Source organism: Malus sylvestris, chromosome 4 (genome assembly GCF_916048215.2).
Source record: "Malus sylvestris chromosome 4, drMalSylv7.2, whole genome shotgun sequence".
NCBI classification, from domain to species: domain Eukaryota; kingdom Viridiplantae; phylum Streptophyta; class Magnoliopsida; order Rosales; family Rosaceae; genus Malus; species Malus sylvestris.
Window position 1 is genome coordinate 28,695,285 of NC_062263.1, and position 25,246 is coordinate 28,720,530.

At 36.6% G+C, this 25,246-nt stretch overlaps 2 protein-coding genes and 3 long non-coding RNA genes across 8 annotated transcripts; 1 reads left to right on the forward strand and 4 right to left on the reverse strand.

Moving 5' to 3' along the window:
- Positions 1-3,492: 3,492 nt before the first annotated feature.
- Positions 3,493-4,363, reverse strand: LOC126619517 (uncharacterized). The gene is made up of 2 exons (XR_007622087.1): positions 3,981-4,363; positions 3,493-3,828 (listed from the first exon to the last, which is right to left on the reverse strand). It is a non-coding gene; the product is annotated as an uncharacterized LOC126619517 (long non-coding RNA).
- Positions 4,364-5,014: 651 nt separating this feature from the next.
- On the forward strand, positions 5,015-7,816 carry LOC126619519 (uncharacterized). Of its 2 annotated transcripts, none has more exons than XR_007622091.1 (2): positions 5,015-5,576; positions 7,344-7,816. It is a non-coding gene; the product is annotated as an uncharacterized LOC126619519 (long non-coding RNA). The 2 variants fall into 2 exon arrangements; XR_007622089.1 differs by having other exon boundaries at positions 7,361-7,816.
- A 148-nt stretch (positions 7,817-7,964) lies between these two features.
- LOC126619515 (uncharacterized) lies at positions 7,965-8,925 on the reverse strand. Of its 2 annotated transcripts, XM_050287910.1 has the most exons (3): positions 8,634-8,925; positions 8,432-8,547; positions 7,965-8,398 (listed from the first exon to the last, which is right to left on the reverse strand). In XM_050287910.1, exons 1-3 carry the CDS (start codon positions 8,759-8,761, stop codon positions 8,319-8,321), a joined length of 324 nt encoding a protein of 107 aa, XP_050143867.1. In that variant the 5' UTR covers positions 8,762-8,925; the 3' UTR covers positions 7,965-8,318. The 2 variants fall into 2 exon arrangements, with proteins under 2 accessions (XP_050143867.1, XP_050143866.1); XM_050287909.1 differs by having other exon boundaries at positions 7,965-8,547; positions 8,634-8,922.
- Positions 8,926-12,957: 4,032 nt separating this feature from the next.
- On the reverse strand, positions 12,958-14,040 carry LOC126619518 (uncharacterized). Its single transcript, XR_007622088.1, has 2 exons — positions 13,562-14,040; positions 12,958-13,351 (listed from the first exon to the last, which is right to left on the reverse strand). It is a non-coding gene; the product is annotated as an uncharacterized LOC126619518 (long non-coding RNA).
- Positions 14,041-16,628: 2,588 nt separating this feature from the next.
- On the reverse strand, positions 16,629-24,596 carry LOC126619510 (protein HASTY 1-like). Of its 2 annotated transcripts, none has more exons than XM_050287904.1 (22): positions 24,261-24,596; positions 23,822-23,923; positions 23,001-23,144; positions 22,834-22,914; positions 22,678-22,747; positions 22,477-22,547; positions 22,239-22,402; positions 22,053-22,124; positions 21,713-21,953; positions 21,535-21,597; positions 21,164-21,427; positions 20,665-20,778; positions 20,417-20,543; positions 20,165-20,334; positions 19,984-20,085; positions 19,378-19,481; positions 19,001-19,295; positions 18,607-18,851; positions 17,999-18,502; positions 17,567-17,861; positions 17,270-17,453; positions 16,629-17,064 (listed from the first exon to the last, which is right to left on the reverse strand). In XM_050287904.1, exons 1-22 carry the CDS (start codon positions 24,378-24,380, stop codon positions 16,985-16,987), a joined length of 3,612 nt encoding a protein of 1,203 aa, XP_050143861.1. In that variant the 5' UTR covers positions 24,381-24,596; the 3' UTR covers positions 16,629-16,984. The 2 variants fall into 2 exon arrangements, with proteins under 2 accessions (XP_050143861.1, XP_050143860.1); XM_050287903.1 differs by having other exon boundaries at positions 19,984-20,088.
- Positions 24,597-25,246: the final 650 nt, after the last annotated feature.

A 25,246-nucleotide genomic window follows, 5' to 3' on the forward strand; every position in this document is an offset into this window, starting at 1 on the left:
AAAAGTTGGGCTGCTCAGAGACCACGATGGCTGATCTTAGAAATCGAAGAGGCACCTACTTTTCCAGCCTTGTCAGCACCTGTCACACGCACACTCAGCTTTGCGGAAATTATGAGCATTCTGTCGAAGACTTCTGGTGAAGAAGAAAGCACATGAGTCTTACTGTTCAATCACCCACTTCCCACACGCAATAGTAGCTCATGGGTACCACAGATAACTTTGCTAAAGTTCTCTGCCAAAGTTCGTGAAGCTTGCAGCTCCCACTACATCGCTCTGACCAAGAAGGGTAAAAGAATAGCAAAGAAACAGCACTCACAAAGTTTAGACACATAAATTTTGAAGGTATAGCTACCATATTATTACCCACAAGGGTAAAGGAACAGTACCACTGCTGGATAATTGGAAAGTCCCTGTGTGTCAACCTCTGTGCTTTGTGGCAAGGTAGACTAGCAAACATGCCCAACCTTTACTCACATTCGAGAAAACACTCCCAACAAGATTGCTTGCTCCAAAATCGAAGAGGCACCGTCCTCCGAATCTCGAGAGCCAGACTCCCAACATGACTACTTTCTCAAAAATCGAAGAAAGGGTAAAAGAACAGTACCATTGCTGGATAATTGGAAAGTCCCTGTGTGTCAACCTCTGTGCTTCGTGGCAAGGTAGACTAGCAAACATGCCCAACCTTTACTCACATTCGAGAAAACACTCCCAACAAGATTGCTTGCTCACAAATCGAAGAGGCACCGCTTTTCGAATCTCGAGAGCCGAATCTCCTTGGATAAAGCTGTCTGTAATATTCACACGCAACATCAGCTTTCCAGATACCACAGATCACTTTTTTCAAAGTGCTCTGACAGAGTTAAAACATGTGAAGCTGGCAGCTCTCACTACCGTGCTATGACCAAGTAGGGTAAAGGAATATCATTACTACTTGTTGTTAAGGAGACTCCTATATATGTCGACCTTCATCCCCAACGGACAGGCATACCTGCAAAAATGCTCAACCCTTCCTCATATCTGAGAGGGCACTCCCAACGAAGCATTTCGAAATATTCAGCTTTCTTTCCCCTCGATAATACCTCTGCAAACAAGCTATACTAGAGCAAGAATATCTCATATCATCAGGGTTAAAAGCAAGAGTATCCCATATCATGCTTTTTCCCTGTCTTTTCCTTTGGCATTGTTCTTACCTGCAAGACAAGGAGAAAGAGAGCAATCAGTCAGCACTTGGAATCAAGCTTCCAGCCAGGAACTGACTGCCTGGAACCCCTTACCTGATTACTTACCTGACATTACTCTCGAGTACTCATCTTCAACATCTTATGCTTTCAGGGAAGATACTGCATCTGCCTGAGGAACAGATAGGGCAAGGGAGAAGGATACAAGGAAGCATGTAGAGACAAGCGTAACAGCACACGTGCCGATACATCCATTACTTTGTCAAAGTAAAAGTATCCCATATCAGCAGGGTCGAACGTACTCTACATTTGATGGACTTGTTTTGACCCTCAAATTCTTCAATCGACCTTATACTCTGGAGGAAACCAGAAAACCCTCCAGCACAGTTCAAGAATAAGCCTGTGGAAAGTTACTTCTTCAAAAGCAAAAGTATCACATATCATCTCTTCTCATTTTCTTCTCTTTATCCTTCATGCTGCCTGCAAGATAGGAAGAATGTGAACAATCAGCCGGAGCTCTGATTGCTTACCTTGTCTGTCACCTCTTTCAGCAGATCCCCTAGCTCGGCAACTTGGGGAACTCCTACTACATGGTTTGTATCGCGCTTGACCAAGCCTGAAACTACGAGTAAGCTTCAAGTGAAATTGATACATTACCTTGTGCATCTCCACCAGTTAAAGATACCCCTGGATGGAGGAAGAGTAATTCCAGAGAAGATGCCACATGTACCTATGAGACAGATAAGGCAAGTCAAGACGATACCACACTCCGATACTTAGAAGTTTCGTGATTACGAGATCATTCTCCCACAATATTTCCTAATGTCATTTGTACTAAATCATTCACTTGTACTCACTAAAGGAGAGCTTGAACCTATGTACTTGTGTAAACCCTTCACAATTAATGAGAACTCCTCTATTCCGTGGACGTAGCCAATCTGGGTGAACCACGTACATCTTGTGTTTGTTTTCCTATCTTTATCCATTTATATACTTATCCACACTAATGACCGGAGCAATCTAGCGAAAATCACAAAAAGCGACCGTTTTCGCTACCTAGGATCTATCGTGCAAGAGAACGGAGAATTAGATGGAGATCTCAACCATAGAATACAAGCTGGATGGATGAAGTGTAAGAGTGCATCCGGCGTGTTGTGTGACCGTCGTAGACCATTGAAGCTCAAGGGAAAATTTTATAGGACGGCAATAAGGCCATCGATGTTGTATGGCACAGAATGTTGGGCGGTGAAACATCAACACGTACACAAAATGGGTGTGGCGGAGATGAGGATGCTTCGTGGGATGTGTGGGCACATGAGAAAGGATAAGATTGAGAATGAGGATATCCGAGGTAAAGTAGGAGTAGCCGAAATTGAAGGAAAGATGAGAGAAAATCGGTTCCGGTGATTTGGACATATGCAAAGAAGGCCTACTGACGCTCCGGTTCGAAGATGTGACTACGGGACAGAGGTTCAGGGCCGAAGGGGTAGATGAAGACCTAGGAAAACTTTGGAAGAGACTCTAAGAAAAGACTTAGAGTACTTGGATCTAATGGAGGACATGACACAAAACCGAGCGCAATGGCGTTCTAGGATTCATATAGCCGACCCCACTTAGTGGGAAAAGGCTTTGTTGTTGTTGTTGTTTTCATAAAAGCACTTCAGTACCAAATCAGTACTAAGAGACATGATATTGTTAAGCTAACAGTGAGAAATGTCAAATGACTCTTCATTAATATTGTGCTTAAGGGTAAATTTATGTCGTTTTTAATGTAATTTAATCCACTCTAATACAAACTTTAGTCGTAAAAACAAACTCATCGGAAAAAAGTACAAGTATGAAGTTGCAAGAACATTATTTAAGGCGTTGTCTAGTTATTACGTTAAATATGGCGCTAGCCACTTATCTCGACCCGACATTGTCACCAAATTAAGATCACCTCAAAAGATTAACCAAATTGGATCTGCTATTGTGAAAACTTTCATTGTTCATGGGAAATCTTGTGTTCATCTATTTGTTTTAGTATAGTTAATACTGATTTGATACTAAGGTGCTTTTATAAAAAGTGAGCATAAAAAAAAAACTGAGCTTAAAAATATGTTTGGTAAACATTTAAAAAAAACTTATTTTCACAGTTTTAGGTAAAAAAAAAGCTGAAAATGTGAAGCAGCAAAAATGAACTTACTATCACTGCACAGCACAAGCAAATTTTTCCAAAGCACAACAATACCAAAACCAACCCTAATAGAAGGTCGAAATGATGCTGCAGCAGCAGCACAAGAGCAATTATCTCTGCCCAAAAGTGTAAGAAACATGAAGGAAATTTGCAAATTGATGAAATTAAACACAAAAATTGACTACAATTCAAAGGGAGAATACCGAGTACTGAGGAGCAAGTTGCAACACACACAGCATTTGCAACATCTCTCTCTCACTTGTTTATTACATAACATTTATTCAAACTCAACAGAGAAAAATTACAGATAAAAGCTACAAGAACATCTTGATCGACAAGCCTGGAACGTAGCGAGTGGATAATGTTCACCAACGAGGGGGGCCACCGCCAGGGCCACCTGGTCCGCCAGGGCCGCCGCCGAACACTGGTCCACAGCAGCTCTCAAACAAGCAGCAGCAGCACAAGATATAAGCACTGCAGTAGTAATACACGCCAAGATGATATTAGTTAGAAAAAACTTAAAAAACAATAATATAAACAGCTATATTACGGATAATACTTAGGTCCTGAGCAGTCAGACATACTGTAGTCGTAAATGAACAATTTCTGCATTTTGCTAAACTCACCAAGATGAGATAAAGCTGCATATACCGCTGCAGAGGTCACCTAAGCAACCAAACCCTCCCGGACCTCCTCCTCCCGGCGGTCCCCATGGTGGTGGCATTCCTCTCTGATGGAGATGATGATCTGATCTCTCTCTCTCTCTCTTGATCAAAAAAGACCTATGGATATTTCTTCAGCTTCCTTCCTTGCTGAAATTGCAACGTAGCTATTGAAGTTGATCAGCTATATATACATAAAACTCTTGTATATCTAGATGTTTGTTGTTAATTAAGTGACACTTTTACAGAGAGAGAGAGAGAGAGAGAGAGCTTAGCGGCCAAGTATGGCATTCAATATCCTTTTCTATCTCGCTTTCTTCTTTAATTTGGTGGTTCCTGTTGTTTCATCTACTTCACGGGGAAGTAACAAACCTAACGTTCATGCATAAACCTAACATTCAAACCTTCCCTTTTGTGACCGACAAGATAAACAGAAGGTTTATCGTGGCATCATAGCTAGCTATTTCAATATTCAAAAAGTTCACACAACAATTTTTTTTTTTTTTCGTTTATGTATATATTTTTCAACTTCTTAGAGCACTTCCACAGTGGGAAACTCTCTTCAGGCTATTCGCTATTTAATCCACCTAATAAACAGTATTTGTCCTTAATAAACAGTAATTTTTTTTTGTATCTCTACCGTTGCACTTAAATAGCCCTAATAATAGACAATAAAATATTATTATTTTTTAAATAATTCAAAATAATTTTATTTGTAATTTCAGATAAGATTTTTAATCGGTTTCTTTGTATCACTTTCTATTAAAAATTTTATTTTTATTATTTTTAATTTTTTCTTTTCACATGGTGCAAAATTTGTGTTATTTTCACATGGTGCCGATGCACCATTCCAAAATTTTTATTATTATTATTATTTTTCTTCTTCTTTTCACATGGTGCCAACTCACCAAGCTGTATTTTTTTTTTCTTTCTTTTTCAAACTCAACAGCTTTCTTTTTCAACCAGCACCCAGACTTTTAACCCGTGTCCCCCTCCCCCTCCCCCCAACGCACCCAAACCCTCCTCGCCTCATCGCACCCACCTCAGCCTCCATCAATGGTCCCGATCATCCCCGCTCCCTAACCAAACTCTCTCTCTCTCTCCTCTTTCCCCCAAAAACAAATCCCAAATCGTGCGATCTTGGCGCGCCAATGGAAGGAGGAAGATCGCGAGTGCGTGGGGGCGAAGGCGGTGTGGAGTGCGGCGGCAGCTGCGGCGGAAGAAGGACTAGATCTCTGCCATTTGTCTGTGGGTGTTCATCAACCTCGGCGACAAACTCCAGCGAGATCCATTGGGTTCGAAGCCTGGGTTTTACAATTTTTTTTAATTTTTTTAATTTTACTTTTTTTATTAATATTTTATATTTTTATTAATTAAATATTGTGGCTGACGTCAGCCCACGTCAAGTTGCCTTCGGGCTGGCAACGCTTGCTGGGCCTCTCCCTCGGGCTCCATCGCCAGCACAAGTTAGGCTTGGTTGCTCGGGCTCTCTACCACTGTTCGCGGGCCTGTCCCTCGGGGGAAAGCACACGCTGGAAGTGCTCTTAACACAGATGTCTTGTACGTGGACAGACCATTTATTTTTTTTATATTATTGTAGTTTTTGAGAAAAAGTAACACTAGGAAAAAAGCTAGTTGGTAAGTTTTTTTTATATATTGTTGTAGTTTTTATCACAAATGATTATTGAAATTGACCCATCCTATCAAGGTGGTCCTTGAAATTGAAAATTAATCAATGTAGTCCCTGAAAATGAGTGTGGCAAATTAATGTGGTCATTTCGTCATATTTCGGTTAAAAATTATGTTAAGTGCTGACATGACATTTAAATGGGTCTCACAAATTTATTAAAATATTATTTTATGAAATAAAAAGATTTAAATATTAAAAAACAATTTTTAGTTTTTATAATTAAAAACTTGAAACATAAAAAATAAGAATAAGGAGATGATTGAACACTGTTCATCATCTTCTTCCCCTCCCAACCTCCCACTACAGCCCCCACCCTACACCCCCATTCCCACTCTCTGGGTAGAGTGCCTCCGTCAGAACTGTGGTCGGGTTCCCGGGTCAGTTGAAAGATCTTTGGCGCACACATGGTGGCCATTGGATTTTCCCACCCTGTTCCTCCACCTTCGTGTGGCGAACCTTCGACGGCCTCCTAGTCGGTTTCGTCATCATAGAAACGGGGACCGGAACAATCTCATGGACAAAGTTCAAGAATCTCAGGAAATTTTCAAGAACCTAGAAATCTAACCCATTTTCTTCACAAAAAATCTAACTCAAAAATCTGCCGGAACGGAACCAATAATCTCATAAAATGTTAAGAACCCAGATGAAAAACACTAAATCAAGCTAAAAACAAGGAAATTTCAAGAAATTAACAACAAGAAATGTCAAGAATTTAAAACATAAAAACTTTAAAAAAATTTATCCTCACGGGAAGAAGATGATGAACAGTGTTCAATTATCTTCTTTTTTTATTATTATTTAAATATATATTTTTTATATTTAAATATTTTTAATTAACAAAATAATATTTTATTAAATTTGTGAGACCCATTTAAGTGCCACGTCGGCACTTAACATAATTTTTAACAGAATTGTGAAGAAATGATCACATTGATTTGCGACACTCATTTTCAGGAATTACATTGATTGATTTTCAATTTCAGAGACTACCTTGATGAGATGAGTCAATTTCAGGAACCATTTGTGACAAAAACTTTTTATTTTTATTTTTATATATTGTTGTAGTTTTTAAGAAAAAGTAACACTAGGTAAAAAGCTAGTTGGTAAGTTTTTTCAGTTGGTGGTGTTACGATACGCACACCGTCGTTAATTAAGCATGACACATATTTGAAAGAAAACAAAAGATCAATAGGGTACGCGATTTAGACTTAATAAATAGTATTAATCTATGTACATAGCGTATGCATTATATTTTAGGGGTGTGCTATCCATACATCCCAAATTACTTCTTACATACTCTTTGTTAATTTATGTCCGTTGATCTTCTTCCATTCATCCGATCCGACGGTCGAAAATTAAAAAAATATATGAGAAGTAAAATGAGTTGTGTGGATATCACGCCCCTATATTTCACTGTTTGAGGTGGATTGAATATTATTCTGCTGTCATAATGTCTATATGTTCTGTTATGTAGAACTCATCTTTATGCTTTTACATTGATGGCATTCTCTAGGATTTACACTGTTTTGCTGCTTTTGTGGATCTATAAGGATCGAGATCGAATCATTTTAATTCCTAGCGTTTAAATAGTAGTTTAAAATATGTAATATAACATGATTAACATCTGTTTGGATAAGGCTTTCCTTCTTTTCAGGTTGAAAAATATGCTTAATTCAAAAGGGAAGAAACATGGTGAATCTGACGTGAAAATAAGGAAACAAAACAAACAATCGTGGTTGGATAAGTGTGATGTAAATTTGATGACGGAGTGGATCGAAAATCAAACATGAAAGGCAAAAATCTAGTAGCAAAATCTAAGCATGCAAATTTGAGCTCCGATGTCCAATTTGGCCCATGACTCGTTGTTTTGAAGAGAATGGTGTCGTGAGTTCAACCTATTGCGTTGTTGTGAATATGGGCTTTTTTGGTCAAATTCTTTCGATTACTATGTTTTATTAGCACTTGAAAATTTTATGATATTTTGTTATTTTCATACCTCGTTTCATATTTGTATTCCTCAAAACTCTGGTGTAAATGGTATTATAAGTATCCTAGGGAGCTGAGGTTTGATATATTCATATTATTCATTAGACTTTGACGTTTTTTCGTATTCTCTATGTGGCTTTCATTTCTTATGTATTAAGATTATCGTTTGATATATTTTCTTTGTCACGTTTGAGTCTTAGTGCTACGTTTTCAAACACTTACACATTTTATATGTACGAGTTTATTTCATGCAAAAATGAAACAAAAGTAAATAGCAAATTATAAATTTAAATAAATTTAAAACTCAGTACTGTCTCAGGATTACAACTCAGTAATGACTGGAATTACACAGACTTGTTCTTCTTGACCCCAGAAAAAAGGTGGTCGCCTATGGTTCGATCTCAATTTAACGGTAGCTGATCATTTAATTTTTTTTACTGTACTTTCTTCTTCAATATTAAATTAAACTCAAACAGTAAATGATCATCAATTATTTGGACTCGGAATTTAGTCGGAATTACAACTCTATTTCTAATTCAAAGATATTGTACACGTTCCTGCTACTACTGTATATGCTGCGTATGCAACACAACAGATTTCTGGAAACTCAAGCCTGCTTGATGATCTCATGGAGGTGGTGGTCCAGGCGGGCCAGCTGGACCGGGGGGGCCAGGTGGGCCAAAGGGAGCAGGAGGCCCTGGTGCAGGTGGGCCAAAGGGTGCGGGAGGCCCTGGTGCAGGTGGGCCAAAGGGTGCGGGAGGCCCTGGTGCAGGTGGCCCAAAGGGTGCTGGAGGCCCTAGTGGTGGCCCACCAAAGCAGTCTTGCAATAACCAGCAGCAACACAGAAAACTCACACTGCCAAACTCCCATAAACAAAATGGTCATTTAGAGAGAGGGAATGAGACGAGTTAAGATGTAGATTTACATACATATATACGTACCATGCACCAATGAAATCACAAAAGCCACCGAAGAGAGGATGCGGACCAGGCGGTCCGGGAGGTCCTCCGAAACCAGGCGGTCCGGGAGGCGGTCCAGGAGGTCCTCCGGGACCTCCACCAGGTCTCATTGGTAGCTAAGCTACGTACTCACTAGGCCTATACGTACGACCACCTTCTTCAACAAAACGAAGCCTGCAGAGAATAAGGTTTTATGCATGGCAGTGCAGTGCAGGGAACAACTTGTACAAGTTCTTAAGGTTGATGATAGCTAGGGTTTATAGGAAGATAGAATTAACTAGACTATACGAGAAGCAACTACTGTATATATTGCGTTTGACCATATCCTCCAGTCCAGTTTTAAACTTTTTCTTTTTTCATCCAACATTTTTCTCCTGCCATTCTTCCCACCTACCATTCACAACTAAAACTGCAGGTTCATGTATCAAATGACACGATTTCCATTCATACTTTTGTATTTTCCTATTGAGATCGGATTTTTTTTGGTATTTACCAGTGTATAGTAGATCCGGCAGTTTCTAACACGATACGAAAATAACAAGTTTCAGATCAACACGATAACTAATCGGGTCATTATCGGGTGATCCGTTATGAACCCTTTAATAACGGGTTCTTAACATGTATACACGTGGGTAATTCGTTTCGACCCATTAAGAAAAAAATTATTTTGATAATTTTAAAGTTTAATTACTAAAAGGTTTATTATAAAATTGTTGACCCTAAAAACTATTAAGCCTAGTAGCACGCAGACCGAGTAATTAGTAAGCTAACTACGTCCTTTGGTTGTATGCGGGCGTGCCAATTCGTCGACCTAGCTCGGCTGAGGAGTAAAATATGTTGATGTTGCGTTGGGTGCGTTGCTAACTTCTGAATCTCGTGACTGCGGCCGAGGAAGGTATACGTCTCGGCCTTCAGGTTCTAGAACCTAAAGACAAGGTTGCTAATTTTGCTAAGTTCAATATCAAATTCAGCTTTCAATGTGCCGAATGTAGTAACTTGTAACACCTCACTTTGCCGAGTAGGCTAATGAGATGACATCTGCCAATGAGGATTCGAGAATCCTTCTCGACTGAAACTTGGATAGATAACCAATCGGCCCTGTTGCAGTGCTATTTATCCAAACTGAAGGTGCCTCACGGTCGGCTGATTCTACGGCAACAATGCTATTTATCCAAACTGAAGATGTTCGCTGGTTGCCTTCATAGTGCTGTTTATCCAAACTGAAGATGTGTTGGCGAAAAAGGAAAAATAAAAATCTCAAGATTGTTGAGAGGGTTTGCGCAAGACAGTTTGTGTGTTGAGTTGAAGGTTCTCTCTGATAGTTGCCGCTGCCTCTATTTATAGATTTTGTAATGCTCAGCCAGTATTCCAGTTTCATTCTAACTCTCAGCGTTAGGATATTGTAATAAAGAACCTTCTTGATAATATCCCTCAAAGTCAAGATGCCTTGGGTCAATGCCGTGCTCCTTTCATCTTTGCAGAACACCAATCTAACCCACAGATTGGTTATAATATTTAAATGTCGTGGATCACTGTCATCCAAATTCCCATGCACCATTATCTGCTCCAATTTGCATCATTATCTTGACTTCAACTTTATCCTAAAACCATGCATCCTGACTATTCAAACCTCATCCTAATGCACCATGCTGCTTAATCTGATAATATGAGTCCTAAGTCCATTTGAATTGTACTGCTCGCTCGGAAATATGCTTTGCATCTTCTTTCAATAATAACAAAATTATCTTCATTTTTCATCCGATGACTGGGAGTTATGCTCATTCAACGGCCTCGATCGCACGAGCCGATGATGTAAATTTAGGTCCAAACAATTTCATAAGATAATTACTTCGAAAATTCAATAGTAATATCTAGAAAAATATGAAATCCAACAGTTTAGAAACCACTTATTTAATGGTCTTGATTGCCCGGGCCGATATTGTAAAATTAGGTCCAAACAAAAGTACAATAGCCATATTAATGTATACAATATATTATATATTAAATATATAATTTTGTATTATTATTCTATATAAGTTAAAAAAAAAGTTTTAATCATTATTTATTTTTATTATGAGAGTTTCTTATTATCATTACTAGGATAAATTTTACTTAACATATTGTTGTCCAAAATTAAAATAAACTAGTATAGTATTTGTATAGGCAAGAACTAAGAAGACATACATACAAGTATGAAAAATATGAAAGAATATATAAACACTCGTCATTCATTAGTATTCCTTTACGAGTAGATAATGGTTACACTTACATTATCGTTTAGATTTTTAAAATCCTCCAAACCCTCATGAATAATATTTTTTATTTGAGGGCAAAATTAATTATTATAGAACTGTAATAATTGTAAAAAAAAAAAAAATACAATCACTCATAGTGATAAGCCTTACAACTTTCATGAAGGGGTCAGCTTCGAAATCCAACACTATAATCCATAAACCTTAATTTTATATTTAAACGTCGATTGTCATTTACGTTTTAGTCTTCTTACTAAATTTCATTTTAAAATTTTTCTTTTTTGAAAACATCATCATCTGGCGGATGTAAGAAGATGAACAGTTCAGATCCTTGATATCAAATTTCGATATTTATGATTAAATGAAATGTGAGTCGATGTCATATAGTTTGTAGAAACTTTATAAACATCAAGCAATATTTTCACTAACCATAAAACTTTGAATATAATATCAATGATCCAAACCATTCATCTTCTTGCATCCTCTAATAGATCATGTTTTCAAAAAATAAAATCTGAAAAGAAAAAAAAATTTGATGAGAACAATGAAGCGTAAATGTAAACAACAATCAACGGTTAAATTTTGATGTATGATTTATATGATTATAGTGGCGAATTTCGAAGTTAAGCTCGTCGTGAAAGTTATAAAGCTTGTCATTACGAGTGTTTATATATATATTTTTTACAATTCTACATTAATTTAAAAACTATTAAAGACTTTACTCAAATACGTTTTTATTTTTTGGATGTGACAATATGGTATGTATATACTTATTTAGTATTATGTTTTTCATTTGATTATTTATTGGTTTAAAATATATTTTCCTTAATGGGTAACATGTCGGGTCATATTACCTGTTAATATTATCGGGTCAATTCGGGTAGGATCATTTTATCCGTTTATTTTAACAGGTGTTACACGACACGACCCGTTAAGATATCGGGTATGACACGAGAACGACACAAACATGAAAAATACGACACGAATGCCAGGTCTAGTGTATAGTATAGTATATACAATTAAAAGTGTACGTTTGTAAATATATATATATATATATATATATATATATATATATATATATATATCAATTCATGATATGATTTCCATTCAAACTTTTGCATTTTTTTGTTGAGATTGAACAACTGAGATTTTTCAATATGCACTGGTATATAATATTATACATAGAATTTTGGTCGTTAACTCTTGAATATATATATATATATATATATATATATATATATATATATATATATATCAATTCATGATATGATTTCCATTCAAACTTTTGCATTTTCTTGTTGAGATTGAACAACTGAGATTTTTCAGTATGCACTGGTGTATAATATTATACATAAAATTTTGATTGTTAACCCTTGAATTAATTATTGTATCATTGGTCCCATCCCATCAAACGCTTTATTCATTTGTTGTATACCATACACGAAAGCATAGTAAAAGTTTGGACGAGGGATATGAATTAGTGTAACTTTATCACAATGGTGAAAAGCATAGTAAAAGTTTGGACGAGGGATATGAATTAGTGTAACTTTATCACAATGGTGAAGGACCACCAGCGTGCGCAGTGCATGTTTAGGATTTTCAAAAAGCTACTTTTATCACATTTTTCATACGTATCACATTTCTAACAAAGATAAAACTTATATGTATTGGTGGTCCAAATCACATTTCTAACAAAGATAAGACTCATATGTATTGGTGGCCCCGCATGCAACTTTTTATAAAGAGTCGTTGGCAGGACACTGTTTTACGTATAACGGTGTAATGTTACACAAACAACATATGTCGGTACCAAATGACAGTAATGACTCGCAAACAAGGAGAAAGAAATAAAATAAGATTTAGAAGAGTAGAGAAGAATTGAGATTAATTTCTCTGGCTTTTACCCCATTTATACCAAAACGTTTTTCTTGAATTGTAAGACCTTTACAGCACTGTGAAAATGACACGAAAATATAACTCACAACTGTTTAGATGGATCGAGTATTTTGATTCGATAGTTTAAATTTTATATTCGATTTGATTTCTTGCTAAAATGAAACAAAAATAAATAGATAATTATAATTCAGTGATGACTGGAATTACAGACTTATTCTAGACCCGAGGATCCAAAGAAATGGTGGTCACTTACCATTCGATCTCAATCAAATGGTACGTGGTCATTTAATCCTCCAACATTAAATTAAACCGAACAATGAATGATCACAACTTATATGGACTATGGAGTTTAGCACAACAGGACTCGTAATTACAAGTCTCTTTCTAATCCAAATTTATTGTACATAAATTGCTACAAATATATGCGATACAACTGATTTCTGGAAACTCAAGCCTGCTTGATGATCTCATGGAGGTGGCGGCGGTCCAGGAGGCCCTGGTGGCCCACCAAAGCAGTCTTGCAATAACCAGCAGCAGCACAGAAAACTCAAACTGCAAAACTCCCATAAACAAAATGGTCATTTCTTCAACATTTTAGAACATTTTATTTCACATTTTCGTATATGGCATGCGCATGGCTTGAGTGAGAGGGAGAGAAACGAGTTAAGATGTAGATTTACGTACAAAAATAATATCACAAAATTTACAAATTGGTAACAAAAACAAATCAAAAGATGTAGATTTACATACATATATACGTACCATGAACCAATACAATCACAAAGGCCACAGCAGATAGGAGGCGGACCAGGAGGGCCGCCGAAACCTGGCGGTCCGGGAGGTCCGGGAGGTCCTGGAGGAGGTGGAGGTCCCCCGGGTCCCATTGGTAGCTAAGCTACGTACTCACTCTTAGCCTATACGTACGACCACCACCTTCAACAAAACGAAGCCTGCAGAGAATAAGGTTTAGGGAATGGCAGTGCAGTGCAGGGAACAACTTGTACAAGTTTTAAAGGTTGATGATACCTGGGTTTATAGGAAGATAGAATTAACTAGACTAAACCAGAAGCAACCGCTTAACTGTATATATATCCAGTTTTAAACTTTGTACTTAATTCTTTTTTCTTCCAACACTTTTCACCTGCCATTCTTCCCACCTACCATTCACAACTAAAACTGCACGTTCATATATCAAATGACACAAATTCCCATTCTTTTCATCCAACACCTTTCACCTGCCATTCTTCCCACCTACCAACTAAAACTGCAGGTTCATATATCAAATGACACGATTCCCATTCATACTTCTGTATTTTCCTGTTGAGATCGAAGAACGGAGATTTTTTAATATGTACTATTGTAAATTACAATATAACATACACAACTAAGTTGTACGTTCATATGTCAAATGATGATATGATTCCCATTCAAACTTTTCAATTTTCCTGTTGAGAGATTGAATAACATAGATTTTTCAGTATACACTGGTGTTTAGTATAATATATATAGAATTTTGGTCATAATTCTTAAATTATTGTATCATTAGTTGCACATTCAACACTTTATTCATTCGTTATATGTCACACACAAGAGCATAATATAATATCTGAAACGAGGGCTAGGAATTAGTGTAACTTTATCACAATGGTGAAGGACGACCGACTGGATGGTGCAAGCTTAGGGTTTAGGGTTAGGGCTAACGGCCCGAACTAACGAACGCGTGCCACCTTTGTCAAAGAGTCGTTGGCATGACATTGTGTTAGGTCTAACGGTGGAATTTTACACAATATACAAACTATATTTTTCAATGTGATCGGTACATAGAATAGTACACTATGTGTTACTATACAAATGATGAGATATGTGTGCTAAAAAGTTAATAACTTAAAAAATAAAATTTCCCATCATTTCTATTAAAATATGTGGTGTACCACTTATGTTTCCGTTACAATTAGAAATTTCTCCATATATACGTAGCTACCAAATGACAGTGATGACTTGCAAACAAGGAGAAACAAACAAAATAAGGAATAGAAGAGAAGGGAAGAGAATGGAAGAGAGAAGAAGTATATAATATATAATGAAGATTATCTCTGTCTTTTTTCTTTTTCTTTTTTTGGAAACTAGATTATCTCTGTCTTTTACCCTATCAGACCAAACACGTTTTTACTTGAATTATAAGAAATTTGCAACACTCTATAAAATGACACGAAAATATACCTCACAACTGTTTTGACTTTTTTTATTTATATTTAAAAAAAAAAAATTAATCTCAATCATGTTTAGATATTCTATTATCAATGATCAATCTTAATCATTTATTTAGATCTTTTTTTTAATCCAATTATTTATTTTCGTACCATTCAATTCTACATGGTATTGAAGAAATTTTTCACAATTTCTATCAGTTTTGCAAATGTTTAAAAAACTATCATATAACCCATCTCTTTGTCGTTTTTTTTTTTTCCAATTTCCCCCCTTAAATATTTAATTATAAAAAGAAAAAAAAATACTTCTACATATCAATAAAATGCAAAACTGCTTTCAAAATAGTTTTTAACATATTTCTTAATGCCTACAGAAAAAATTTCGCGAAATCACAAAAATCGCACTTTTCCGCAATAAAAATGTGGACTAACATTCGTGGTTTTCAATCACAAAATTATTGTTGTGACATTTTCGCATGTGAACAATGATTGGCAGGGGTTTCAAGGTAGGAAACAACATTGATGATATGCACATGAAAGTTTTGGTTTGAGCTCCAAACAAGCCAATGTTAAACGGCAACTGCCAAGTGTGGTTTATGTTCTAATCTGCCGAACCTTTTTTCTCTTTCCGTTTTCTGATTAGTGCTATACAATGAAATTTCAGTTTTGAAATCCTAATTTCCATGGCAATACAATACAACATAACAACGACGTATATACAAACTACATACATACTGAGAGATTTTTCAGTGTGACCAGTACACGGAGTGGTACAACACGTGTTACTATACAAATGATGAGATATGTGTGCTAAAAAGTTAATAACTTAAAAAATAAAATCTCACCACTTCTATTAAAACACGTGATGTACCACTTATATTCCCGTCCCAATTAAAATTTTCTTCATATATACGTCCCTACCAAATGACAGTGATGACTTGCAAACAAGCAAAAACAAATAAAATAAGGCATAGAAGAGAATGGAATAGAAGAGAATGGAAGAGAGTAGAAGTATATAACATATAATATATAATATATAATGAAGATTATCTCTGTCTTATACCCCCATTATACCAAACACGTTTTTACTTGAATTATAAGAAATTTGCAACACTCTGAAAATGACACGAAAATATACCTCACAACTGTTTAGACTTTTTTTATTTATGTTTTTTTAAAATTTTTTTTAATCTCAGTCATCTGTTTAGATATTCTATTATCAATCTCAATCATTTATTTATTTATTTTTAATCCAATTATTTATTTTCGTATCATTCAATTCTACGTAGTATTGAAGAAATTTTTCACAATTTCTATCAGTTTTGCAAATGTTTAAAAAAGTCGTTTTTTTTTATTTTACAATTTCCAAATATTTAATTATAAAAAGAAAAAAAAATATACTTCTACATATCAATAAAATGCAAAACTGCTTTCAAAATAGTTTTTAACATATTTCTTAATGCCTACAGAAAAAATTTCGCGAAATCACAAAAATCGCACTTTTCCGCAATAAAAATGTGGACCAACATTCGTGGTTTTTAATCACAAAATTATTTTTGTGCATTTTCGCATGTGAACAATGATTGGTAGGGTTTTCAAGGTAGGAAACAACATTGATGATATGCACATGAAAGTTTTGGTTTGAGCTCCAAACAAGCCAATGTTAAATGGCAACTGCCGAGTGTGGTTTAAGTTCCAACCTGCCGAACCTTTTTTCTCTTTCCGTTTTCTGATTAGTGCTATACAATGAAGTTTCAGTTTTGAACTCCTAATTTCCATGGCAATACAATACAACATAACAGTGTCATGGAACACTTCTAAACGATCAATCTCGTATTCGAGGTAGCTTCCGGGAGCGGACAAAGTTCCGTAGACCTCTGGCTGAAAAAAAAGAAACAGCTCTCGTACCTCGTCATGCTCCAAACACCGCGTTTTCCTTCGAGTTGATTTGATTTCTGTACCACACATCACACATGCATCACAATATGGCTGCCAGCCCAACAGTCTCTCCATCGTCCACTCTGGTTTCTTTGGTGTTGGCCGTGCTGCGAGGCCTCGCTGAAATTATGATTGCAGCAGGTTGGTAAAAATATACCCGGTTGACTAGCTATTGCATAATTATAAAGTTTTTTGAATGAAAATTTATCTTCGAATAGGAAAGCAAAAGATCAAGTTGAACCTCAACCTAAATATGAAATGCAGAAAATCTGGGAAAAGAAACAGAATGCATGAGATGATGGTGAAGTCAGTTAAGCGGGCTTACTTGATACATTCGTTATGACATTGACGCTTTTCTGAACAGCAAGCGCCTTTAACTTGTTTCCAGTAGCTAAGACAAGCAAGCTTTTCATATGTTGCTTTTGTTCTTTGGGACTGGATGTCTTCGTCAAAGCTTCTTCAAACGCAAGCAAATCATGTTGTTTGATACAAGGGAGCGAGAGCAGAATCTGGGCAACCCAATAAGAACGACAATTAAGTTTCTTATGGTAATCAGTAATTAGAGTATAATCACTACCAGCATAACCCAAAATATTAGATAGCACAAGGTATCGTAACTAACCTGCCTAGGAGTTGGATCTCTATCGCAAAGATGTATGTATATATCACGACAGTGACCAATCAAATCGGCACTGATGAAAGCATTTGACTCAAGGGCTAAACCTTGGATAATTGCAGAAAATAGATCCTTAGAAACAAATTGTAGGAGCTCCACACTATTTGTCGATACCGCTAAACCAATCAAAGAAGAACAGAAGGAAGAAACTTTTGTCATGGCTTCACCATCTGTCCATGTAAAAGCTTCTAAACATATCTGCAGCGCTGGAAGGGCAATGCCTTTGTGCTTCAAAAGGAAACTGTAAACGAAGAACACTATGAGACCAGAGAACTTAGGGAAAAAATAAAATTCACAAAGTTATACAACTACTACAGTACAGATTAACAGAAAAGAACTTAAGAAACCTAGATAAGAAACTATGTCAATCAAACATACCCAACCATGGAGCTTGATGCGAATGCATCCAATTCTTTGAGGGAAGATACGTCAACACGATGAACATGCCCAGAGTGCTCCAAGGAAGGAAGCCCAGTATTTAGCTGCGGCGAAGCTATAACAGAGAGGAGTGAACAAATCTCCCGTGTTAGATCCCTAAGTAGCTTTTCTTCCATTACTTCCACTTTTAAGTCCGACCCAGCTAGTATGGCATGGGCATCTGGGACCTTTGCTCTCCCTTCATGTAGAAGACCGGACCATGAGCAACTGAGAGCCTGTTGGCAGTGTTGAAATAATGGGAGCAAGAGCTTTTCCAACCATGCCTCCCACAAATCCACAGGACAAAATTTAACCAAAGGAATCAAAACTGAATGAACAAGCAGCCGGATATGCCTGAATTCCATTGAATGTATATTCTCCACTAGAGCTAGAGCAACAGATTGACTATCCAGACATTTGTAAAATGAGTCCCCAATAGTGGTTGCCAGGCCCAATACATTGTACCTACAAATATAAAAAATATCTTAATCATTAAACGAAAGAAACCTACAAAAAAGATGCATTTCAAAGAAAAAGTTTCAAACCAACTCAAATATAGGAATACATACCCACTGTCTCTGATACCTTTCAACCAATTTCGTATGTCTGATTCATTTGACTCCACATATCCTTCCTTACTTGTGCTGATATGGGATCCATTGGCGAAGGCTATGGTACCCTTTAGCAATTTAGGGTTTCCTTCACCAAGAAGACTGAATTTCTCAACATCACTCATGGTCATTGCAGCTTTAATCTCTCCAGGTAATATTTGGAATACAGATGGAGACCAAAGGGAATGTAAGACACGAAACAGCTGCAGATCAACAACATGCACCAATTATTGCCTTGTTGTAGTGAATAAGTTTCACAAGAAAATGGTCGAGTACGTACAACATTTAAAATAAGTGTGAATTGGGATTTAGGAATTTTAACACAACTAGTTTTCAGGAGCAGCATGCTTACTTTTGGAAGAGGTGGCAGCATCCATGATAGATGAGAAGCCATTGGGTGCAAGGGCATAGAACTTTCTGTTGAATTGTGTTGTAGATTTGACTGGGCTTTTCTGGTTCCACTTCTCTTAAGTGCCTTCTCAAAGAATGTGATAGTGTGGAAAACTGACCACATAACTGGGGTCTCGGAGCACAAGCGAACAAGACCAAGTGGTTCAGATAGATAATTATTTTGCCACTCAATCTGTGTCCATTGCTGGCTTAAAGGTTCTAGTAACCAGGCCAGAACTTCTTGCTGCTGCTGAATTCTGTACAAAGTTTACAAATGTTCAAGAGTAGAACCATCTGACAATACAAATACATGGTCAATTCATGCAAAAGAAGCATTACCCAGCAGCAGAAGCCATGACAAGAAACGCTTCACCTAAGAGATTGTGTTCACCACGAAGTAAAGAACCTTCTCTTTTCATATACGCCATGGTGTCGGCTATACCCTACATAAAATACCACATGAAAAAGTCAATAAACAGAATGTTATTTTCGAAATCTAAAAGCATGCGTTCTCTTCAGTGGGGCATGCACTTGTTGACTGAACTCTTTTGTTTTCCCTCATAGTATTTACAGATCACAACTTTAATTGGGGGAGCATTTAAAAATCTCATTTCATTGTTACCAGTAATTTGTCAAATGGCAGAACCCCTATAATTCACAATGATATACATTATTCTTATAGGAAGCAAGACTACATGCCAATGATGTGGATATGACATATATGCAGATCTGTCAATTCTTGCAACAGTTGGGTTGATGTAGCCAACGTATGCTATTCAAAATATTGGAGATTCTACGGCTGTAATTGCTAATAAAAATTACTCTTGAGTAATTTAATTTAATTCTACGTCTTTCATACCAGTGGCATATACTATATGCGTGAATGTTGTGTATACACAAGACACACCAGAAAATTCAAGGATGTATCAAAGAAACAAGAGTCACCTTCATGTGAGGCAGAACACTTGTGTCAGCAGTTTTGGCGATACGAATAAACGATGTACAGATTTGCAGCCTTGCATACCGTGCACTACTTGTAGATGGATCCTGCTGAATAATAATATGAATTCAAAGATTCTCTAAAATACAATGAATAACAAGACGAAATTAAATAATTGAAATCGACCTTAACAACAAAAGGGAGCGAATTTAGGAGCTCAAATAATTTATTAATGACACTGCCCACGGCATCCGGAAAATACTTCAAAAATGAACCCATTGCATCCAAGTAGTGCCCAAGTACTTCCACAAGAGCTGGCTCAGTCCATTTCAAAGAAAGAAGTTGCTGAAGCAAACCTTCAAGTCAAGAAACAAGTCATGATAAGAAACTCAGATACAAAAATTCCTAAGCTCATATAAAGAAGTGTTTAAAACAAACCTTCAAATATTCTGCATAGTCCAAGTTGAACTTCAGAATGACCCCCGGCAATTTCATTTGATCCATCGAAAATAGTGCTTACAACATTTTCTAAAGCCAACTGCATGCTTTCCATCACAGCTAAGTCCTGAAATTAGACAGAGGATGGAGATTTATAAGAACCATCACCGCAAGGCTTGCAAGCAATACTGGAATGCTAGAAACTCAAAAGATAGAAAATTGAATTCTGAAAGTGATTGTAACCAAACCTGAGCAGGCATTGGAGAAAGCAAGAGGCTTTTGATGATTGTATCAATTCTTTCAGAAACTTTAGAACCGGCTATAAGAGGCTTGTATAAGGCAACTAACTTGATCAGTTCTAACTGCATTAAAAGCATTCATCAGGGAAAGAAACATTTGAAAAATGCAGGCCAAGGAAAGTCAGGTGAACTATTTTCAAGAGTTCTTCTAGTGTAAACCAGAACAAAGAGAAATTTCTTATATGATGCAAGACGGCAATAATGGTCAACATGAAATGAAATGAGCTAGATTTCAAGGTTACTTTAATGGATCCTCTAATCTGAATGGCAATTACAAACAAAGTCAAGGAATGCACCCATCCATGTATCTGTACATGGAGTTAATTATTTAACAGAATCCTATTCCAGAGAACCTATACATGTCGTACAAAATTTTATGCTTACTGAACTGAAGAAGCATGAGCCAATATGCAGAAACAAAAATATCTAAGTTCCATGAACTACTTACCAACTTTGAACGATACTGGCCAAAAGTCCCCTTGTCCTCAACATCATCACTCCATAATTCCAACTGCCCCAAAGAAAATGTTGTTCCGTGAATTACTTTTTCTCTCTTGAGCATGTGTTGGAAAGATACATCCAGAATTGCACTACATATTTCATCATTCAAAAAACTTAAGACTTTTCTCTTTTCAAAATCGACCGGATCAGAACCATCTCCAGCTGAGTGAGCAACAGCCTTTGGCTTTGACATCAAGTCTCTCATTAGCGCCTAAACACACACATAAACATGAAGGACGATTAAACATGGTATGTAGCGTATGACATAGTCTCAGTTACTGGTACATTACAGCAAAAATTGGGAGATTATCTTCATACCAGCCAAAAGTTGAGAGATTGAAAATGAAGAGCTAGCTTAAAATGTTGGAAAAACCCCAGCATCTGATAATAAAAAAGAATAAATTTAGTAATATTCTATTTCAATAACCAATCACTTGTTGACAGAAACAAATGAACAAGCAGCAAAGAGTTGCATATTGCCCAATGTTCTAGTTACCTGTTGTACATAAAGTGGTAGCACAATGCTATCGCCAGCAATACATTGCAAGTTTGTGGAACCCAAAGACACCATACTTTCACATATATATTCCACAAACTCAATATTGCTTTCATCAATTACCCCAGTACCGGAGCTAGATATGTACAAAAATTCTTTGGAGACATTCATTAATATTTGAAAGATATTACTGATTGCAGAATCAAATTCGGGAGCAGAGGTATCATCAATAGGTCTCTTCCTGCATGACATAAATCAGGATAACACAACTGTTACGGAAATGTCTTAAGAAGTGGAAAACACATAATTTATAAACAATTGACAATACTATATTTCGTACCTTTGGGAAACAAGTTTGAAAAACTCACAAGCATGAAGACGAAAGTCAGGTGAAGAAAGTAAGAAACCACACCTGTACAGAGAGAGAGAGAGAGAGAGAGAGAGAGAGAGAGAGGAGATAAGAAAGAGACACTTGCCAACAGCTTCAAATCAGAATCCACCAAAACTTCAAAGTAGGATACCATACCCATGAATTATACCAGATTTAGCAAGATCAGGCAATGGAGCCCATTCAGAATATGCATTAACAGCATTCAAAGTAGCTGTTACTGTCGCAGCATGTTGTTTTGCAAGGTCAAATTGTTGTTTTCCTGCTTCACTCAATGCAGCTCCAAAGTGCCTCTCTAGTAACTGCACATTTTAATTCATTAGGAGAACTCCATTGTATGCAACTTCTTCTATTAAAATTAAGGAGCCAGACATACAGTGTATAATAAAGGCAAAATTTCAGGTAAAGATTGGGTCAGCCCACGCAGCAAAAGCCTTCTCCGATCTCCTGTATTAACCATTAAGAATAAGAATAAGGTATGCAGCAATCTAAATCCAGAGAACAAGCATCACATGCATACACACACACAATTCACAGGCAAGAGGAAAGAGTGCACAAGACACATTTCTGAATAAACCTTCCAAGTCTTCATTGTGAACAGTAATATCTTCAGGAAGCCACCTTAGCATCATGGAGACCAACTCAGCCTAATATCAATGAGGAGTAGAAAGTAAGGTGATAACCTAAACATGTTTTAAATGAAAGAGAGTGAACAAGGAGGAAAAATATTTACTTGAATAGGACCCTTGGAGGATAATGAAACCAAAGTTGGAAACAATTCTTGCCATAGATTTAGTCCTTCTCTTCTAACCATCTGCAACAGATTAAAACAGGTGAGTATTACAATGGAAAACTAACCATTGGCAGTTTGAATAGAGTCAAAAGAACTGCTGTGTAAACCTCAGCAGTAAGGGCTGCTGTCTGACTTTTTAAAGCCCACTCCTCACTAGGACTTGCAATATCAGACATTAAATCGACTGTGATATTTGCAAAGTTTCTACGCTCTGTAGGGCTTAGTTCTTCCCACCGCAATCGGACCAAATGCTGCACAAAAATATGCAATTCTTGTTACACTACTAATACCACAGAACTTTACATGGTTATATAACTAGATGCTAAATGTTTCAGACAGAACTAGAAAGCGCAATCATACAGGGAGACAGAAACCTATTTTGGAAATCGTAACAACAAGTTTACATCAATCAGGGTTTTGGCATTTTCTACAGAAATTGAGAACTATCAGGAAACTGCTTTTACATCTCAGATTCTAAAGCTTCAACCTTTTCTTTTCTAGAAACTTTGTGCCCTTTGAACACTATGTTTGTACCCTGCCCTTCTTCCTTTATTATGATCCCAATAAGGTGGGGGGAGCAAAACTTAAAATATGACATCAAGGGCAAAATAATTTACATTGCCAGGAGCATTGGATGTTAAGGGAAACCAGTCCCACGACCTTTTGATCATAGATCGTATGACCAAATCATCTCCAACAGTCCAACTAGACCACTTAAATAGTAAAAAAAAATATGATTTCACCTCATTACATTATTGAAGAAAACAAAAGAATAATTGACGCGGTTATGTTTTAGTTCCTAATAAAAACTGCATTTTCAAATTTGAAATTTGAACTCCCGACAATGGCCTTTGGTTCAAACAAAAATACTAACATAGTTACAAATCAATAGAAATCTGTATAAAGAACATTCCTTATGATCATATACCTGTAACATCTTAAATGCATGCAACCGAATTTCGGAAGACCAATCCTTCTTCACTAGAAGAAACGCAGCGTTTGCCAAAATCCGCACATCTCCGGTCTTAATCTGCACAAATTGAACAGAAGGAATAATCAACAATGGAAGATGAGACAGCTGCTTAAACCAGGTAACAGATTGCATAACACCATAGCCTTTCAACACTTCAAAATACCAATTAACATACTGAAACTCCACCCGAAAACAACGAAATCATCCTATAAACTCTTTCAAGTTGAAATTTTAAGAATGCGATAAAAGAATTTACATTTCATTTCATACTATTCATCAGAAACCCTTTTAACAAAAGCAACCAAATTACAAATTTCTAGAGAGAGAAAGACGGGTTATAGTTCTAATAAAGCACAGGTAAAGTTTCTAGTCAGAGAACAGAAAGAAAGAGTACCGATTCGAGGAAAGCAACGGCTGCTTTGCGGGCGTCGGGAGTGGAGCTCCAGTCGAGAGCTACGGCAATGGCTTGGGCGACCCTGCTAGCCGCTGTGTTGCTGTTGCTGCTCTCTTCCATTGCTTTTGCCTTCTGATTTTTATGGTATTAGCCCCCAAGAGTTTTTCTTGGTTTCTGTAGAGAGAGAGAGTAAGATGACGATCGTGGATTTTTCTGCAACCGAAAGAAAGAACCCACTGTGTGTGTGGAGGAGAGAGAGAGAAAGAGAGAGAGAGGGAGGAGAGAGAGAGCTATGGAAGTTTTACTGGCGGTTTTAGGGAGTGCTCAGTGCTGTGTTTAGTGGGGGTTTTAATTTAATTTAATGACTCTTTTTTGTGTAGTTTTTTTTTTTTTTTTTCCCTTCTTTGCTAACCAATTTCAATTAAATTTTTTATTTTAATCTGCTTGTAATTGCGGGTTAAGTCAGTTGGGAAACCGTTAAATTTTCTGCTCGCCGGCATTTAAGTATGTATCTCGTGTCCGCAATGAATGCATTCGGGTTGAGTTAGGTTAGATAGGTTAAGCTAGTTTGTATGTCCCGTTGAATTAATTTTAAACTAGTTTTTATTTTTGTAAATTAGAGTAATTTAGAATGTGTGGATTAAAAAATTTGGGTTTTGAGGTACTGCATTGTGTTCATTTATTTTACATTTTAGGATTGGGGATTTTTAAGATGTGTAATTTATTCAAAATAAAACGCGTTTGTTGGGAAGATACTAATTTTCAAATATGAGAAAAATAAATTAAAAGCATGAAAATAGAATATAATAAAATATTTGCCAAATGTGATACCATGATTGGTCCAATACCTTATACCATTTCTCTTTATATTTAATAAATAAAAGGAAAATATTTTGGGTCAGCATTCTTTTGAATTTTTTGGGCAAAGAATTTGTTAGTTTTTTTATTTCTACTTTTGCCTTTCTGTGGTTGCTTTAATGAAAGGT